At 42.6% G+C, this 20,438-nt stretch overlaps 1 protein-coding gene and 2 long non-coding RNA genes across 3 annotated transcripts in view; all 3 read left to right on the top strand.

Annotated features, from left to right (window-relative positions):
- Nucleotides 1–5,919, top strand: part of Eif3f (eukaryotic translation initiation factor 3 subunit F) — a 14,445-nt gene extending 8,526 nt beyond the window's left edge. The window contains exons 5-8 of the mRNA XM_033764166.1: nt 4,311–4,402; nt 4,769–4,905; nt 5,028–5,141; nt 5,693–5,919. Of these exons, the coding sequence (XP_033620057.1) occupies nt 4,311–4,402; nt 4,769–4,905; nt 5,028–5,141; nt 5,693–5,770 (421 nt within the window). The 3' untranslated portion in view covers nt 5,771–5,919. The remainder of the gene's footprint in view (nt 1–4,310; nt 4,403–4,768; nt 4,906–5,027; nt 5,142–5,692) is intronic.
- A 1,299-nt stretch (nt 5,920–7,218) lies between these two features.
- Nucleotides 7,219–10,400, top strand: LOC109117778. Its single transcript, XR_002025067.2, has 3 exons — nt 7,219–7,266; nt 7,605–9,105; nt 10,213–10,400. It is a non-coding gene; the product is annotated as an uncharacterized LOC109117778 (long non-coding RNA).
- On the top strand, nt 9,214–9,796 carry LOC117286314. The gene is made up of 2 exons (XR_004517432.1): nt 9,214–9,408; nt 9,609–9,796. It is a non-coding gene; the product is annotated as an uncharacterized LOC117286314 (long non-coding RNA).
- Nucleotides 10,401–20,438: the final 10,038 nt, after the last annotated feature.

Below are 20,438 nucleotides of genomic sequence, written 5' to 3'. Positions count from 1 at the left end.
TGATCAAAGACAGTTGGTATGAAGGGAGTGACACCTGAGCCTCAGTTGGAGTAAATGAAATGGTAGCCTTTAGCTTATGAAGGAGGTCTCACCCCAGCAAGGGGAAGGGGCAATCCAGTATTACCAGAAAGGAGTGAGTAACTTGTTTTGGTCCCAGACTCACCAGTCACTCGTGAGCGGGCAGTTTTGGACTGCTCCTGTAGCCCCCTGGATGGGAATGGTTTGTGATGAAAGCTTTCCCAGGGGAGTTTTTTAACATTGACCTCTCCAGCTCCAGTGTCTACCAGGAAACAGACTTGTTGGCCCTCTGCCTCAACAATTACCATGGGCTCCCAGGAACCAAGAGAGAAGGAGCCAGGGCCTCCTTCTCTGAATCTTCTTTTGCCCTGGATGTGGGGAAAGATAGTACCTTGGCAGCAGACCTGTGGGGCATTCATGTTTCCAGCATCCTTCCTCGCAAAAGGCACATTGATTTCTGCCCAGTCACAGGGCTCCTCCTCCTTTCTAGGCACCCGCCATTTGAGCTTCCTGGGGTTGGGTCCCTCTGCTGGCTGCTACCAAGATCTTTGCTTGTTTCTTTGCTGACCATGGCTATGGCAAACTTTTGTTTTTCTGAATCCCTATTGTCAGCCACCTTTTGAGCTACTTCTAACAGCTGAGACACGTTCATTCCTAGGAATCCCTCCAATTTTTATAATTTTCTCCTAATATCAGGGGCAGACTGCATAACATAAGCCAAATTTATAGCTCTGTTGTTCTCTGGAGCAGAAGAGTCGAATGGGGTATAAATCCAGAAGGCCTCTGAATCTCTCCAGGAATACAGCAGGGGACTCTTCTGGTCCCTATGTCGCTTCAGTGGTTTTTGACAGATTTATGAGTTTCTGAGCTGCTGCTCAAATCCCATTTAACAGGTTTGAGTGAAAGGTGAGTAAAGCCTGCTTCCCCACTGAAGAATTTGGATCCCATTCAGGCTGTTCTGAGGAGAACCCTTGCTTTAGCAATTCGTGGGCCTCTTCTGCTGAGTGTTCCCCAGATAAGAGCTTTCTAGCTTCAGACTTTATCCTGTCCTGCTCCTCAGTGATGAACAGGGTCAATAACAACTGCTAACAGTCATCCCAAGTTGGTAGATGAGTCCTAAAGGTTGACTCTGTCAGGGAAACCAGAACCTGGGGCTTCTCAGAATGTTGGATTTTAAGTTTTCCAATTGTAGATGTCAGAAGCAGAAAATGGAACATATACTAGGAACAGGGTTTCCGGTCCTGCCCTGTTGGGAGGAGGGGCCTCCCTCAAAGGCAAGAGGATTTCTAGACTTCATCTTCCAGAGATGGTGACCTCCTGTCGGGATCAGAGGCGCTCTCATATGGGGGGAGGGAGTTGGGGGCAGACATGTCAGGACGAACAGGAGAGGGGGGTGAGCTAGGGTTACACAGGTGGACAAGGGAGGACTTCCTCAGCATCAGGCTGCTGCAGAACTGATTTCTGTCTTTCCTAAGGCCACCTGTGAGAGGAAAAACAACTTTTGGAAACAAGAAGCTTTGAATAGCCTTTTGCAGCACAGGCCTTTAGCCATGGAGGAGGGTGTTGCACTAGAGTAAGCCAGGAATCAATGTAAAGGAACTGATCAGGGTGTCCTGGTGACCTAGTAACAACCTTCCAAATTGATTGAATCGAGGCAGGGTCTAGGGAGCCCTCAGGGCCATTCCAGCTTACTAAAAGTGCAGAGTTTGTCCTTTGACAATTTCACTCTATAGTCATCAGAAAATCTTGAGGAAAAAATTATAAGTGTACAGAACAGGGGTGTAACAGGTTGTGAAGATGACTCCCCCATGGTAGGGATACTTTGGGCAGGAGGGAGATACCCAAGAATAGGGGAGCCGCAAGAGCAAATAAAAAGAAAAGACAAAATATAGTGTGAAGGAGAAGATATCAGAAGAGTCACTGGTTAGAGGGGCCTGACAGTATATCATTTGGGAGTTGAAGGGAGGGACCAGCACCCTATATCAATGTCAAAGTCTCCTCCAACTGGAGCTACAAGAACAAATGAAAAGAGAAGATGTCCAGACATAAAGAAAAAAGCCTTAGCGTTTGTGTGGTGCACCCTTGAATTGTCTCGACAGACAAAGGGAGGGGGTGTTCCTCTGTAGGAAGAACCACTCAGCACTTTAAGGATCATCCAGGCTTTTAGGCTGTATTTATCTCATCGCAAGAGCACTCACTTGGCCTTTCTTCGAGACATCCACTGAACCACAGTACGACCCCAGACAAGTCCCGTAACTCCAAGGGGGGAATCCCCTTTGTCATAGGACATGGACAGAGCAGTCTATTGCTTGCACTGCCCATTGCTGGTCATGCACTCGTTCATACAGCATCATTCAGAGGTTACAGACATTGCAACCCTAACCCTTGCCCCAGGGATTTACCAGGTTGTCTGGCTTACAGCCCAACCAGACCAGAAGGCCACCTCAGTCAGCATCCTGACCATATGGAAGGGCCGAGGGGGAATACCTTCATCAGGGACTACTATTCTCACCAGAACCAGAAGGATCCTTAGCAAACCAGATGGGCTTCTGAAAATTTGGAGGGCATCTCAGGCATCTCTGCAATCCCTTCAGTGTTGGCAGAGAGACTACAGGACCCTGAAACATCTCAGGGGGCACTTCCCCTGTAGTTTGCCTGCGCAGACAGGAGGGATCACAGTGAGGCCAGTACACCCGGTGTGGCCATCTCACTGGTCCCCAGCTGTTACGGATGAGCAAGCTCAAACAATAGAGATGCACCACACTTGGTGCCAGACTCAAGCCCTTTATTGTAGCCAGCGGCCAAGGGTGACTAGCACCCAGATGTTGCCCCGGCAACGGGAAGCAGTTTGATTTTTCTTTTTAAAGCATGCTCAGTTGGGGAGGGCTCAGGAGAGAACAAACAGAATCTTACAGAAGCAGAACCATGCCAGCTTTGTGGGAGGCACAAGGAAGTTTCACACACACTAGGTGATTGGTGAGCTACAGAACATCCTGCGACTAGCAAATTTATTGCCAAGCAGGATGTGGGGATTCTGGGTGCTTTGTTCTATCTCAGGTATAAACTGGCATTGAGGGACGAGATGGAGTCAGGCTGGCTATTACAATGCAGATTTAATATTTTCAGTGTGTAACTGCCTCTTTAGGAAGCTCATTCCCCTCAAGAGTCAGAAAGGTTTCACTCTGAAACACAGTCTGCCCCCATAATTTCTGTTCCCTGATCCTAGTTGTTCCCCAGGTATGGGTTGCTCTTAACCAGTTTTAAACAACAGCAGCCCTTTAGACATGATGAACAAGCTCTCGTGCTTCCTACATGTCATCTTTTCTAGAACAGGCAGTCCTCACATGATAGCTTTATCATGATCTTCACTGTTCACTACTTTTCTTAGTTATCCTTAGTAGAGTTCCTAGAATTTAAGACATTACTTATGGACTAAAAGGATCATCTTTTTTGGTGGGGGAAGGGTAGGAAAAGGGGTTGCGACTGGTTTGGTGCTGGCCTTGAATTTGCAATGATCTTCTGTCTCAGCCTCCCGAGTGCTGGGATTACAGGCCTGAGCCACCACCCCCAGCACATCTATTAACCCAGTGTGAAGGAGAAGATATCAAAGTGTGGCCTTAATGACAGTTACATTAATTGTTGATAAAGTGAACTTGTGCACAGTTAAAATGCCAGCAGATGGGGGTTGTTAGGAAAGGCTCTGCTGGCTAAAAAAGAGGCTGCTATGGGAATTGGAAAGTCTTCTGTTTAGAGTGAAGGCATTTAGTGCATCTCTTATGCTGTTTACCTTGACGTTTGTGGCTGACACTAATGTGGCCAGCTAACTCTTACGCGGTTAATGTTGACTAAGTTCTAGCCATTGCCTAAGTTCTTTGCTTTTATAGCTATATAATAAGACTCCTCAAAATCCAGTCCGAAGCACATTTGACATAGTAAAGACATTTTTAGTGAGGTTATTTATAGCACCCAATCTAGTCTTAGTGATCAGGGATCTATTGTTTTTTTCAGTGCTAATGGAAGGCTCAGTCTCTGAAAAGACCCATTTCTTTTTGTCTTTGCTTTCCATAGGGATGAGTTCCTTAGCAGCCTGCTCCACAGAAATCAGGAGTCCTGGCCTCTTGCCACTGACATTCTGTACTGTTGTGTGTGATAATCCTCCAAAGGGACCAGTCCAGTGCCAGAGGTTGAGTTTTGGGATCGAGGGTTTTATGTGTATAATAAGTTCAGAAAAATGAGTTTTGCTGCTGAGACCAAGGCTTTGTATTTATTTACCTTGACTTCTCCCTCCCCAGCACTTTAATGGGTGTCCCAGGGAGGACCATGGGAGTGATGTTCACACCACTGACAGTGAAGTATGCATATTATGACACTGAACGCATTGGAGGTGAGTAAGCTTCCTCTACATTCCTTGGAGGGCTTAGGGGCTGTTGATGGTTCGAGGTCTTTGGTGGTTTACAGAGAAACGATCTAAGGTTTGTGGTGACCAGAAGTCATCATCATCCTCTTACATAAATGAGCTTTGAGGAATTATTTGAGACATTGTTTTTAGAAGAGTAGAATGATCAGCATACATGTCCATTCATACAAGACCAGAGTCATTAGCATACTAGGTAAAGGGATTGGGTTGTCAGAAGGAAGAAAAGTCAATAGGAACAGAGCAGTGAGTTTGAGGAAGCTGAGTCCAGAAAGGGTAAGGGGGAGAGTTATCATTCTCTTGGTGACATGAATGAATTCCCTGTCTCTCCCACAGTTGACCTGATCATGAAGACCTGTTTTAGCCCCAACCGGGTGATCGGACTCTCGAGTGACTTGCAGCAAGTTGGGGGAGCATCGGCTCGCATCCAGGATGCCCTAAGCACAGTGTTGCAGTATGCAGAAGATGTACTGGTGAGAAGGGGACATAGTAGATTGCCGCTCTGGGCTCACCGAGGGGTGCGCTGATGAAATGCTGGTATAAAGTAGTGGGAAGAGTTCGTTCTGCCTTACTGAATCTTTGTTTCCGTGCTCAGTCTGGAAAGGTGTCAGCTGACAATACTGTGGGCCGCTTCTTGATGAGCCTGGTTAACCAAGTACCCAAGATAGTTCCTGAGGACTTTGAGACCATGCTCAATAGCAACATCAATGTGAGTTCTATTTCTGGGCTCTGGAACCTGCCTCCTCCCCCACCTCAGCACAGAATTGGGACTGTGAAGGGAGTTGGGTGTCGAGCAGGGTACAGTAGAGGAAGCAAAGCTTTACCTTGTCCACTTAGCTATGCAGGTTGGGAGGAAGGAATGGGTAGTACACATTTGAAGAGTTCCTTCTTTGATTAATTTTTCTCAGGTACTGCTGACACTACTGCACTTTGTTGTCTAGATTCGGGTTAGAAAGAAATGCTAAAATTCAGAAGTTATAAAAACACTATTTCTTATTTTTCCCATCTGTGTACCTAGATCCTCAGTTCTCCACCTGTGGATCCCAGCTAAAGCACCCTAGACTATTAGTGCATCAGTAGAGATGAGAAAGTGTCCTCAAGCATTTCCTTCTGTGTTGAACCTTCAGCTTCTCAGCCTCTGCCAGCTGTAGTTTTCCTGGAACTGCTCTCTCACATCCACTGTCAGGTGGAGCTGGCCAAGACCAGCCTTTCTACTCTCTTTCCGTCCAGCCTCTCACTTGTTTGTCCTTTGTCTTCCAGGACCTGCTGATGGTGACCTACCTGGCCAATCTCACACAGTCACAGATTGCCCTCAATGAGAAACTTGTAAACCTGTGAATGGGTCCCGGCCAGCACACCAGCCAAACTTGAGTCTCAGCTGTAAGGCTGAGCACTAAGCGGGGGAGAAATGGTTTGTGGTCTTGAGTCACTAAGTAAGTTAGCTGCTTGTGACTCTAAATAAACGTAGTCTACCTTTTGTAAATGAATTCCATCTGACGTGAGGTTATTCTGCTTAGAAAGAAGACTCTTTTAGAGCTCACACAGAAACCATAGCGTGAACACTGTAAGTAGAAACTCTGTATGTGTTGGACAGTACTTGTCATCAGCGGTTGCGCCTGCAGCCCAAACCTCTTTAGCCTCATGCCTCCCCACACCAGACAGCCTACTTGGCACCCCAGCTTTATAGTGGCACTCTTCCCCTTGCTCTTGTGCCTGTGATCTATACAAGTTAGACCTCCAAAATTTTTTATTTTTATCATGTCTGCATAGCATATTTCATGGATGACAATACAAAGGCAGCAACGTTGCCTTCTGCAGTGTTGAAGGACCTGGAAACGCGGTCTTAAGTGAGAGGAAAGGAAAAAGAAGAGGATGGACATGAACCTCAATCCTAAGACTTGTGAGTCTATGCTGTTAGAAAGACAGTTCTCTCCATGGTAAGGAGTAACTAGAAAAGTGTCTACTAGCATTACTGTCTTAATGGGTTGTCTGGTTTGCCCAGAAAATGAAAATGAGAATCCATAGAGAAAAATAGTTGAGAATCGGATGGTTAATTTGACTTAGCAAAAGATTGTGTGAAATAGTAGTGTTGAGCTCCTTGTCACTTTGACTCAGGGAGATAGTAGTAGAATCTATAGGTGAGAGTTTTAAATAATTTCTCCAAAACCTCAGAAAGTGCTCAGGTACTGCCTGTAACTCAAACGCAGCCTAGGGCTATGTTGTGGTCTTTAAATGGCTGAGGCTAAACACATCAAGGTGACACTTCTCGGCCACCTTGTAAGATTCAGTATTTGCCTGAGTAACTTCAAACATCCCTTTGAGCAGGTATCCTGGGATCGTACATGAACACCACATGATGTCTTAGAATAAGAAGTCATTCCTCAGGGAGTGAAGGGTTTATTGCATAGTGGAGAGAAAGGTAAGTGAAGGCAACTGGGAATCAAGGCCTGGATCCTCATTCTGCTTCTGAGATACAAAACTAGGAGAGAAATTCTAGAAGTCACAAGATGATGTAGATAGAACTTAATACATAACCCTTTAGGGTGACCATGAGGAATCAATGAATGAATACATGTCAGTTTAACGCTTGCATAGCATAGTGCCTCACATAGAGTAAGCATAAGTAAGTGGTAGGTTCTTCATCTAAGGCTAAATATAGTTTGAAAATAATGAACAACAGGAACCCAGCCCTGGATCTCATTTCTGGTTCTAAAATATGTAACCTTAAAACTACTGCATTATGAATTGTATTGAACAACAGGAACCCAGCCCTGGATCTCATTTCTGGTTCTAAAATATGTAACCTTAAAACTACTGCATTATGAGTTGTAGAGGTCTTCAAATGTGGATAGTAATGACATAGGTGTAGGGAAATGTAAACATAACGCAAAATAATGTTTATACCAAATGGAAAGGTTAAAAATAGAACACATAGTGGTAGGTTCTTCATCTAAGGCTAAATATAGTTTGAAAATAATGAACAACAGGAACCCAGCCCTGGATCTCATTTCTGGTTCTAAAATATGTAACCTTAAAACTACTGCATTATGAATTGTAGAGGTCTTCAAATGTGGATAGTAATGACATAGGTGTAGGGAAATGTAAACATAACGCAAAATAGTGTTTATACCAAATGGAAAGTTTAAAAATAGAACACTTATGAGTTGTAGAGGTCTTCAAATGTGGATAGTAATGACATAGGTGTAGGGAAATGTAAACATAACGCAAAATAATGTTTATACCAAATGGAAAGGTTAAAAATAGAACACAGGGTGGGGAGAGGATTGATGATAGTTAAAATGTTTGTGTTTTTACATTTTGTGTGTGCAGTTAATGTCAACTATCATCTTAAAATGCATTTTAAAATTTCAAAATTATGTTCAAGAACTATATAGTATATTATCTCTAAGTTAGAATAAGAAAAAAGCAAATAATTTCTTAGAAGTTGAGAAACGAACATGGGGTACATGAAACAAAATAAAATGGCAAAATAGTTACTAATAAATGTAAAAGTGTTAAAGTAGCCAGAGGGGGAGAAACATTTGAGTATGAAAGCTAAACAAACCCCAGCCATATGCTGTTTACAGAGACATTTTTGTCTTTGCAGCTATAAGTACCAGTAAGAATGAATTTTATCAACAGTGTTGAAACAGGCCAGTCTCAGAAAGTAGCACATGTTATGGTACTCATTAAACAAAAATAAGCAAAACAACTGGATTTAGACATATGTGTATATGCAGGTGGTTATTACTACCTATAGTGAGTTACTGTAGGTATTAACCAAGTAAATATTCAGGGGCTGAAAGTTACACACTAGCCAAGTATGTGGAAAACCCTAGGTTGATCCTTAGCGTTGCAAAAAAGAAAAGAAAAAAATGTAAATTCTCTACAACAGTTAGGAGTAAAGCTACCATGACATTTTTTTTTAAAGACTTTATTTAATATATGTAGTCTTCTCATTAACAGTGTGCCTAGGGCCAGCCAACTGCACCATTACTCATGCTTGAATAAAGCTTATCCGACCCGTATCTTTTCTCCAGAAGGCACATTAGAGCATTCTTGCACAGAACACTAGGCAACATGCTTGGGAACCATCTTAAGCAGTAAAATCAACACAAAAATGAAAAAACAGCACAAAGTAAACCATGAAAAGAGTACTTGTCATGAGAGCCAAAACAAGAAAGAAGTCAGATTACATAGAGCAGGCCCTTGAAGGGGATATTGATACCCTGGCATCTCTTCCTGCTTCCTTACTGCCATGAAGTGAACAAGCCTTCCTTCACCTGCTTCACCATGGTGTACTTTGCTGCCACCAGCCCAAGCAAGGGGTCAAACAACCATGGACTGAGCCAAAATAAAACTTCCATCCTTTTAAATTGGCCATCTCATGTATTTTCCCACAGTAACAGCTAACAACCAAAAATTTTAAACTAAAATTGGTGGTTTACCAAGTGGGAGTAGAATAAGTAAGTTTCTAATGAGATGGGCTGGTGGGTTCGTGGATATGAATAAAGAACCAAACGTGAACTAAAGAGACAGTTTTGTTATTCAGCTTTGCATGAAAGTGAATAGCCGTGCTTGTTTTGACAGCACATACGCTGAAATTGTAAGATTAATCACCATTGTCTTTAAGAAAAATGATAGAATACTGAAAATAAAGTGGAAAGTAGGAGGTACTGTAAAAACTTGTTATCCCGTGGATGTGATGGAAGAAAACTTCAAAGTGCTGATGAGAAACATTGAAAAGGCATATCTTGTTCTTGGATAAGATTCAGTTCTAATGAGATGGGCTGGTGGGTTCGTGGATATGAATAAAGAACCAAACGTGAACTAAAGAGACAGTTTTGTTTTTCAGCTTTGCGTGAAAGTGAATAGCCGTGCTTGTTTTGACAGCACATACGCTGAAATTGTAAGATTAATCAGCATTGTCTTTAAGAAAAATGATAGAATACTGAAAATAAAGTGGAAAGTAGGAGGTACTGTAAATGGGCTGGTGGGTTCGTGGATATGAATAAAGAACCAAACGTGAACTAAAGAGACAGTTTTGTTTTTCAGCTTTGCGTGAAAGTGAATAGCCGTGCTTGTTTTGACAGCACATACGCTGAAATTGTAAGATTAATCAGCATTGTCTTTAAGAAAAATGATAGAATACTGAAAATAAAGTGGAAAGTAGGAGGTACTGTAAAAACTTGTTATCCCTTGGATGTGATGGAAGAAAACTTTAAAGTGCTGATGAGAAACATTGAAAAGAGACATATCTTGTTCTTGGATAAGATTCAACATTATTTTGAAAGGTGTCAGTTCTCCCTAAGTTAAATTACATATTTGTCATAATCCTAATAAAATACATTATTTTTGATCTGGGCAAGTTGCTTCTGTTAATGTGGGAAAATAAATATCTCCAGATAAATATCTCCAGAAACATCCTACTAGATATATATATATCATAGAACTACAACCAGTTTTTTAACAGCCAATAATCCGATATACGTGTAATGTGTCTAAACAGTTCCCATCATACACAAGCACAACATGAAGAGAGGCTCACTGATAAAAATATAAATTAACTGGCCATTTTTATCAGGTTTTCAAATTTTAAAAATTGGTACCACTGTGAAGACCAGAGAAAGGAGAAACATTACATGGGCATATACTTCTAATAGGTGGGTAGCATCCTCTATAGAGGAATTTTGAATTTGTGTTTGTCAGTATTACAAATGTACCCATGACTTTGGAATTCTAATCTTAATTATATAAACTTATAAAGTGGAAAGTAGGAGGTACTGTAAAAACTTGTTATCCCTTGGATGTGATGGAAGAAAACTTTAAAGTGCTGATGAGAAACATTGAAAAGAGACATATCTTGTTCTTGGATAAGATTCAACATTATTTTGAAAGGTGTCAGTTCTCCCTAAGTTAAATTACATATTTGTCATAATCCTAATAAAATACATTATTTTTGATCTGGGCAAGTTGCTTCTGTTAATGTGGGAAAATAAAAATATCTCCAGAAACATCCTACTAGATATATATATATATATCATAGAACTACAACCAGTTTTTTAACAGCCAATAATCCGATATATGTGTAATGTGTCTAAACAGTTCCCATTATACACAAGCACAACATGAAGAGAGGCTCACTGATAAAAATATAAATTAACTGGCCATTTTTATCAGGTTTGCAAATTTTAAAAATTGGTACCACTGTGAAGACCAGAGAAAGGAAAAACATTACATGGGCATATACTTCTAATAGGTGGGTAGCATTCTCTATAGAGGAATTTTGAATTTGTGTTTGTCAGTATTACAAATGTACCCATGGCTTTGGAATTCTAACCTTAATTATATAAACTCAGATAACTGGCCATATATAGGAAATAAATAATTGTTGCAGTACTTGGTTATATCACCATAAAGATTTTAATTAACCCAAATGAGTATTACCAGAAAACATTATAGTCTATATAAAACACAATACTATGTAGTTGTTAAGAAAAATGAGACTATTCTGTGTATATTTATATGGACTGTCAAAAATACTATGGATTTTCTTCACGATACAATAAGTGAAAAAAGGAGAAAATGATGTCTATAGTTTATTGTCAGTCTATATGGGAAAATTACAGTAATACCTAGAATATTTAAGGGAATAGTCCAATAACAGCTGTTTTGAGACAAGGGACTGATTAAGGTACAAGGAATGAAGCACTTTGTGCCCTGTTAATGAAATACTTTTCAGAAAAGTTTTTTAAATGTGGAAAGACAATTTATGTACAAACTAAATAAGATGCAAAAGGATGGTAAATTCAGAGAGCACTATTGGCAAAGCATTCACAAGTGGCTTTAACTATAATAATTTTTCTTTAAAAAGTAGGAAGATAGGCATTCAAGACCAGCCTGGGCTACATAGTTCCAGGTTAGTCTCAGCTACGTAGTGAGACCCTGTCTCAAAAAAAAAAAAAGAAAAGGAAGGAAGATAGGAATTAAGAATGATAAGAATGACAGCATTAAACCTTCACTAGCTGTGTAGTGGGTACATAGGTACTTTTTATATTATTTTCCATAATTTTCTGTAAGCATATATAATTTATTTTATAAATTAGAGGATTAGCCTTTGTCTGAAAATTAAGCCACTGCATAGGTTTCCATTTGTATGTAGAATGGCCCAGAAATTAATTTGAGGGTCGGCCAGTATATCTTATTTCCAGGGGCTCAGTGCCACATCCCATAGTGTGGACCTCCTAGGCCTGTCCTCCTCCAGATCTCTGTCTTGCCTCAGCCACTCCCAGTTCAGCCTCTTAAGAGTAACATTTCAGGGCTAGAGTGATTCCAACCATCCCCTCATTTGGTAGGTGCTACTCAGCAGCTGACCCTTTTCTGAGAAATGTGGAACAGAATGGTACCCTTATCTCTCAGGACACAACTGGTTTAAGCCACGAGCACCCCAAAGCAGGATTTCTGGAATTGGGACCATAAACTTGTGTAGAAGTTGGAGGAGTCACCAGAGAGGGTGAAATGTGACCACTGGAGTAGAGCTTAAAGGTAGGAAGCACAGCAACACCAGGATAGCTTAAGAGAACTGCCAAAAGCTTCTGAAGAGAAGATCAGGATGATCGTGCCACTGGCTACTGGAAAGATGGGTTAAGTGGTCCAAGTGAGCAGTTCAAGTGTCCTACAGATTATCCCTTAGTAAAAAGCCAGGGAAATGGGAGACAGAACACATGAGAAACAAGGCCCCAGCACAGCTGAGACAGACCCACCACCTGCCTCGTGGGTGCTGTATGTATTCCCACTCCACGCTGAATAGAAAGTGGAAGCAGTGACCACTGGCAACAATTAGAAAGTTCATGGCTGAGATGAAATATCCACCATCAGAAAAAGAGGTGTCCAATGCCTGTAACTGTTACCCCCACTTGTCCACACAATCATACTTAATTTCTTCCGTGCTTATGTCTTCAATTTTATCCCAAATCTCTCCTTAACCAACCACTTTAGTGACCCAAAGGATTACCCCACCAAGTGTCTTGGTCAGCATTCCATTGCTGGGAATGAGATATCGGACACAGTACTTCGTGGAGGAAGGGTGTATTCTCATAAACTCGCAGTTTCAGAGATTTCAGTCCATGGTCAACTGGATCGGAGGCAGGAACACCATGGTGGAAGGAAGCTGCTCACCCCGTGACAGGAAACCGAGAGCAGGGAATGAGCCTGAGAGAGGAAGGAGCTAGGGTCAGAATGCACCCTTCAAAGGAATGCCCAGTGACCTACTTCCTTCAGCTGGGTCTCATCTCCTAACAGCCCGTTCAGCCATGAACTCCAACAGATGAATCCATTGATGAGGTCAGTCGTGCTTTCGAGATCCAGTCACCTTTCTAGGCTCCACCTCAACATTGCTGCTTTGGGGATCAAGCCCTCAATACACGAGTATCTGGGGGAGACTTCATATTAAACCAAAATATCAACCATTTCCCCCAACCCTGAAATTACTAATCCACTTACATTCCTCAAGTCATGCCCGGTTATTCCCCTGATTGAGCCACTTAAATTAACTGATCCTTTCAACAAGTCCTACAACTAAGGCAACCATCCAGCTCTATAAGCTGACCATCTCACTATTTCTCACTCTTCTCCACAGAAGTTTCTCAGTACAAGTTGCCCAGTGTCCATGATTTTCATTCCAACTGTTACTTCAACAAAGAACATTAGCTTCATAGGTGTCAGTGTATGTGTCGGTACCTTTCCCAGTGGGTTGATGCATACTAGATCACAAGCATTTTTACCTTAATCGAATCCTTTTCCAGTGGATGGCCTGACATGATCCCATAGAACTCTGACCTTGTGGACATATTGATTGCATTTTCCCTGAAGGAAACATACCAACCCCAAGGACCATGTCATCCCCAAAGAAACACATCATCCCAGCAATTGGGACCCTCTGCACAAACTGACTCTAATAACTGACTCTGAGCCAACTGACCAAGGAGCACACTGATCTCAAGTGGCAATGGATTCCTAAAACCATCTCTTAGACGTATCGTCATCACTGTTTAAACATTGAGATCTTCTTTGCCAGCTATCATGCAAGCCCTGGATGAATAAATATGCACTCATTGATAGCTAGGAGGTTGGTAGCAGGCGATTTCGAAGGTGTCTCTGTCTCCCGTTGGTGGCAGGAAGGAAGGGACAAGGCCCCTTTCCTCCCACTAAGCAGCAGCCCAAAAGGGGTCCTCCGGGTCTTTGCGTGTGTGTAGGTCAGGTGAGGTAGCAACACAGCCTGTCTTCCTTGCTTTCTGCAGGTGCAGGGAAGGGCACCCTGTTCCTGTGGCTGTCTCAGTACTGCTAAGGAAGCACATGATTGTCCCACTGTCTCAGGATAGGGGCATCCCACTCGGTACCTTTTGAAGAGGTAAAAAAAAAAGTCTCAAATTCTTGCTGCCTCTGCCAGGAACAAAGGATGTGCACATATAATGACCTTACTATGCCCTCTTAGGACTGGGAAGGGGGAACAAACCATCTCACCAATCTTGGCCTCTGTTTTTGAACAGTTTTAATTTTAATATTATTAGAGCATCATGTGCTTATTTTCAAGGATTAAAAATGTTTTAAACTTGGCCTTTCAATGGTCATTATTGTTACTATGGGTCCAGCCAAACCTTTTACTCACAAACTTAAAAAACCACGGCCTCATGCATGTTAAGCACAAGCTCTCCCACTCAACCCACCCTGGTTTTTTTCTTAAATGATTTTTTCAATTCTATTTCTTTTTTAACTAAACATCATAGAACAATCATTGTTTACATTATTAGATCTTTAATAACTTTAATTTTGTAAGTATTATGTAGATGAACTATCGTTTAAACTTTTTAACATATGAGTGATTTCTGATTGTGATGTATATAATACCGTGGTGAACAACAGTGTACAGATGTGAAAGTGTGAGTCCCTAATTAAGGATAATCTTTGACCACTTGTCTGTGTTGGTCTGTCATCTGAGAAACCCACACAGTGGCAGTCAACTTCTGCATTTGAAGGAATCTATTCCAAAGGCTTCTGGTTGCTAACTTTCTGCAGGATTTCTGCACTATGATAGGAAACAATGAGAAGCTGAGAGGGGACCAGAAACAACATTAGCCCACCTTGCCCTCCATGAGCCCTGCCATAAGATTTCCCTCCCTCCATTAACCCAAGCCAGAGCCCTTATGAAAACAAATTAAATTCTGGAGAGTGAGAAGGATTCTGGGACATAGAAATCTATGTTCGGTTCCCTTTTCCTAACCCCAGTCCTGAGCCAGTGGGCTGCTGGGCTCCCAAGAGAGAATTATTTTAGGGCTTCATTGCTCATGGGCCCAGAGAATCGTGGGAAGCCAGTATAGAGGAGTCCCTAGCAAGGACCAGAAAGCTATAAATCTTGTGAAGAATGTGGCTGACAAGATCTGTGGGCCCCTTGAGGAGTAGCAAGTATTGGGTCTTACTGGATTTTTGCTCTCCAAAAGATTGAAAAGCTGAGTGTTTTCTAACCTCAGGCAAGAGAGCAGGAGAGAAGGGTTCTGTAAGGCATGGGCATCTTGCCTGGTTCTACACCCATCCTACATGAGGAGACCATTTCTCTTCCAAAACCTCCTGAACTGCCAGCCAGACTCATCCCCAGAAAGCCTCATTTAGTCCTCCTTGGAGTACCAAGGAATCAGTTCTCACTGCACGTTTACTTGGCATGGGATATAACTATGACATCAGGCTTTGAGCATGTTTGATGAAGAAATTAGCATTTTTCTCACATACCAGTCATCAGCCTTTTAAGTGTGTTCAAACAGGACCCAAGTTGTTAGGAATTCACTTGTGGGAATGGACTTGCTTCTCATTGAAGTATCAAAGAATCCATGCACAGCTCAGTAATGCAAGTTCATACAGGGCCAAACCCATGGAGGGAAAGCAGTTGCCCATGGTAGTGACCTAGACTGTGAATAAATGTTTGTCCCAAGGTGGTTAATTTGATTCCTCTGTAAAAAAAAAATTTTTTTTAAGACAGTCTAACTCACTATCTAGTTGAGACTGACCTGGAACTCACTATGTAGCCCAGGCTGGTCTCGAACTCACAGCAATCCTCCTGCCTCCGCCTCCTGAGTGCTGGGATTAGTCATGCGCCACCACACCTGGCCTCCTTTATAAATCTTGTTGGCATCTTCTGTCTCACTGGAATAATATAGAAACATACTAGCTTTGTGCTGGTGTTTCTGTCTCATGGGGACGGTTATCAACTTTATAATGGTCCGTCTGTCCCATGGTATTCGTCCCTCTGTCCATGATAATGGGGCCCTCATTTCCATAAAGATCATTGTTGTAGAATTGAGGCTTATTCCAGTTAATACCACCAGAGGGCACCCTTATCTCACTTTGAAGCCTTTGGTTACCCTTTCGCATTCCCTTGGTGCCTGAGCAGGACCTGCCCAGAAAATGCACCCTTCACTTTGGAGATGCCAGGGTCTTGCAAAATGAGCGATCATAGCTTTCGGTGGGAGGTGGGTACCGGGGATTGAACCTTGTGCTTGCAAAGCAGGAGGCAGAACCACTGAGCTAAATCCCCAGCCCTAATCATAGCTTTTTTTTTTTTTTTAATGGAATGTGCTGAATGTCTAATCATAGCTTTTTGAGATGCTTTCCTTGGCCACTTTTGAGGCAGAGAGTGAGGACACCAAGAACCTTCCTCCATCCCCACCCAAAAATTACTGCAAATAAACAAAATTTAGTTTGGAAACAATTTAGATTAAATCTCCTGGAAGCGGAATCTGCCCGCTGCCATCCTGACAGAGTCCTCTAAGCTGCCCCCTCCCTGCACAGCTGCACTCATAACACTATCAGCCCTGCTGTTGACAGCAGCCACTATTCCCTGCTCTGTTCCAAGCCTCTGCATCCTTGGGCAGCCAGAACTGCTTGTGCTGTCTCAAGCCCTGTTCTTGGCAGGGAGCCACAGCCCCTCTCACCGAACTTCCCTGTGTTAGTCAGCATTTACTAGGGGAACAGATAAGATACAAGACATAGAAATACATAAACAAGATTGTCTTACTATGGCCACCCCATTGGGTCAACATTACCTAAGCCACTGTACTTGTAATCTTATTGCTTGACCATAGTTTTGTCCCACCTTATGCCCACCTGATGATTTTGCTCTATAAAGCTTGTTTAAGAAGTGGGCTCTTGGGCGACCCACTTTCAGGGTCCCCTTCTGTCTCTCTTAGACAGAAGCTATCTTTCCCTCAATAAATATTTCCTCCTAACTTCTGCTGTTCCTAGAATGCATTCTTTGCTTTTAGAGAACATGAGCCCAGCATAACAGATATCGAACAGGTTGGGAGTTATAATGTTTCCCTTCTATTCTATCATTTGGAGATCCTTATATCACCCCAAGATAAAAGGCACATGTGACAAGGAGTTGAGGGATATTACTGTATGGGCCAGGTAATTTGTATTCAATTCCTAGGGTTGCCATAACAAGTACCACAAACTTGGTGGCCTAAAACAACAGAAATTTACTTTCTCACAGTTCTGAAGACTGAAAATCTGAAATCAAGATGTTTTTCAGAGTCCCACCCTCTCTAATTCCTCTGAAAGAAGATCCTTCTTTGCCTCTTCCAGTTTCTAGTAGCCCCAGGTAACTCCCTGGCTTGGGGCTACAGCAGTTCAACTTCTGAATGTGGTGTTCTCCTTGTGTCTGTATCCTAATGTCCTTCCTATCAGCTCACTAGTCATATTGGATTAAGATCTGCCTTAATGAGCCTGATTAACATGATTGCAACTGCAAGTCATGAACAACCCATAATATCATCTGAAAAGCAAAAGTGAATGGAGACAAGGACAGGAGGAATTTAATAGAAGCCAGAGTATTAGACTGGTTATTTCTGCAACTTGAGGAACCTCCAAGGAGCTGTGTGAATTCCCCTCAGAAATCTCTCATTGAAGGCTTGAAAGCCTGGGGCATTTAGCCAGCTTCACTGGCTGAAGCATTTTCTTAAGAGGTTAACTTCCTTACACTTTCAGGTAGCCACTGCAGGTAGGATGTTTGCAAGCAGAGAACATATCATCACCACTGTGCTAAAGTCAGGAAGGCATCACAAGTATCTGCAAAGGCACCCCTCACACCCCTCATATTGCTCAGGTATACTTCTGTTCCACAAGGAAGTCATTCTGTCACTGTATTTTAGGGCATTGATAAGCTGGAATCTTAAAACAAAACAAAACAAAATTCAAGTCAGGCATAGTAGTGCGTTCCTGTAATCCTAACACTCTGGGAAGCTGAGATGTAGCTCAGCGCAAGAGACGCTCAGTTCAATCTCCAGTGCTGAGAAAAATTGAACAGGAAGAGGTCACTGGAATAAATTTAGTTGCCCATAGCATTTGGTCTTCAGCCCAAGATTCATCATCTTCCTCCCCCACCACCCATTCTCAATTTCTCTCACCCCTGGTCAATAATAACTTGCTCTGTTTTACTCGTGCTGAAGGTCTGGGCTCTTGATTGTCTCACCATTATCATCCTTTGTTGGCTCTGATTGCCTATTCACTGTTATCTTTGGGCCTGAAAGCACCAAGAGACTCCAGCACCAAAGTTTCAGATTAATTCTCCCTACCCATTATGCAATAGCAACTTTAGCACCTTTGTACAATAGGCTTGATTGTTCCCTTCCATATGATAATTGTTTTTTTTAACCTAATGGTCTACCTATAAAGGAGTCCAAAGTGACTCAGCAGGAGACTCAGTGGGAAACCCCAAATTAACCAGTGGGGAGAAAAAAAATTTCCCCTTGAGAATCAGGACCACTAATCCAACAGTCAGTGCACAAATGGGAAGCATAATTTCTAGAGGACCTGGCTGAGGTGATACTGAAGGAGGACAATCCCTACTTCTACTCCTCGGTTACTTTGTGTATTCTAACTCCTGGGAACATAGCACTATACATCACGTGATAGTTCAGTGCAGAGACTACATCCTGAGTCACAGTGACCCAATAATCCACAGGACGTCACCTCGTCAGCCCCCACTTCCTACCAGTTAATGTGGTATATGAGAAGACCCAGTGATTTAAAAGACCATTGCCACAATCCTTTAAACATGAAAGGCCCCTGAACTATGAATTCATTGTGCAGAAACCACAAATGTTTATAGAAACCATTGCTGAAACACTACAGACATAGAAGATGGAGAAAACCCATATTCAGAAAAAGTACCAGTTTCAGTAAGGACAAACTGCTGTACTCCAGGGTGGAAGGAATCTAGTTCAATTTTCCACCAAGTATCAGGACAGTCTCCACAAGAATGGCCCCGTAATGGCCCAGGTCCTGCCTGGGTCTGCAGCTTGAGAGTCAGCAGCAGCAGCAATAGGTAAATCAACCACGGCGAGAGGGAATTCTACTGACTGGCTTATGCAGAGCCTCCATCTCTGGCACATTCCCACTCCAAGTTTTGGGTCCAAGTATTTACTTGGTTGAGAACAGAAACTGACTGATACCCAACAGACACATCCCTCCAGGTATCTGCTCATTGAGTGCTTTCTCCATAGCAGATGCTTTCTGACAGGCATTGATGAGAGACACAAAGATCTGTAAGATCTAATACCACTCTTTAGTCTAACCACATGCCTCTTCCCTCAATCTCCTTTACCAGTATTCCAGTCTTGCTTCTTCCAGGCCTTTGATCAGCCAACCAAGTTATTCTCCACTGCCCAGAAGTACTGTATATGTATAGTCTTAGCTCAGACAGGCCTCCCTACCTACAAAGTTGATGGCCAAGTATACCACCCACTGGGAGCATGGCCCTAACCACTTACTTTCAGGACTTACCCCAACAAAGGTAGTTGCAATGGGGCATGTAGTGTGCTTACAACTCATTTTTTTTTTTAGCTCATATTGCTTATCATAAAGACAACCCACCCATGAACTCACTTCAGATTTTCTGCTTGTTTATGGTAGTAGGAACACTTTCATGTACATGAAGCCATAGATATGTCTGAGGAAGAAGAATGGTGCACCATGGTCTGGATCCAGCCCCAAATGTACCATTGTTGTTATACAATGAATGGATAGCTTGTGACTGATGAATTTGTAAACACAAATCACTCAGTATGTGGCTGGGTGAACATATGATGACTGGCGTCCCAAATTACACTGGGCTGCTTAGTCCTGTGGTTTTTCTTTTTCTTTTTCCTTTTTTTTGAAGCCCCAGTGTCATGTGTCCAAGCTCTTCTGGGGCCCAACATCATACCATGAGGTCCCTTTTCAAGTACAAGGAGTTTGCTGCAGAGACATGCTTTCCAGAGATTCCACACAGCAGTCTTATCTAACACATCCCCCGGCACTTTTGGACTGCCGGGTCATGAAGCCAGGGCAGCTGACACTGAACCTTGAATCTGCTGAAGATGTCTGATTTGCTTCAGTGCACATTTAGTACTTAAATAGGTAATGCGTTCTGTGATCCCACGCAGTAAATTTACTCTAACATAATTCCCTGGCTCTCTGGACCCTCAGGGAACTCTCAAGGTAGTTCTCTTTCTAGCTTGAGTCCTCCAGGAGACAACTCTGAATAAATACTCTATATATACAAGAAATTTAAAGAAGTGCCCCAGAGCCATGATTGACAACTGACTCTCTGTAAGAAAAAAATAAATAAATCTTGATTTATAACACTTGCCAGTTTTTATGAATACTCTTTCACCATGACCAGTTGAAAGCTAACCACGTGTTGTCTCTGAAAATAGAGTTGGGAAGAGTTGTTAACGATCAGCATTTGGTCCTGGCCAGCTGCAGAATTCCACTGCACTGCTGCTGGGGAGAAAGCGAAGTGGGTGCAAGAGGACAAGAGACAGAAGGAACTTGACCAAGGGGGTGATCTCGGGCAAAGCTCCACAGATGTTAGGGGCAATCTGATCCTGCAGGGAAACCTGGCGTACAGGTCACACTTCAGTGTGGTCACACCAAAGCAAGGGTGCTACACCTCTTTGGTCCTGCACCTGTCAGA

Source organism: Fukomys damarensis, unplaced genomic scaffold, assembly GCF_012274545.1.
Source record: "Fukomys damarensis isolate Sample0158 unplaced genomic scaffold, DMR_v1.0_HiC HiC_scaffold_16, whole genome shotgun sequence".
Classification (NCBI taxonomy): domain Eukaryota; kingdom Metazoa; phylum Chordata; class Mammalia; order Rodentia; family Bathyergidae; genus Fukomys; species Fukomys damarensis.
This window is presented reverse-complemented; position numbering and strand designations above follow the sequence as displayed.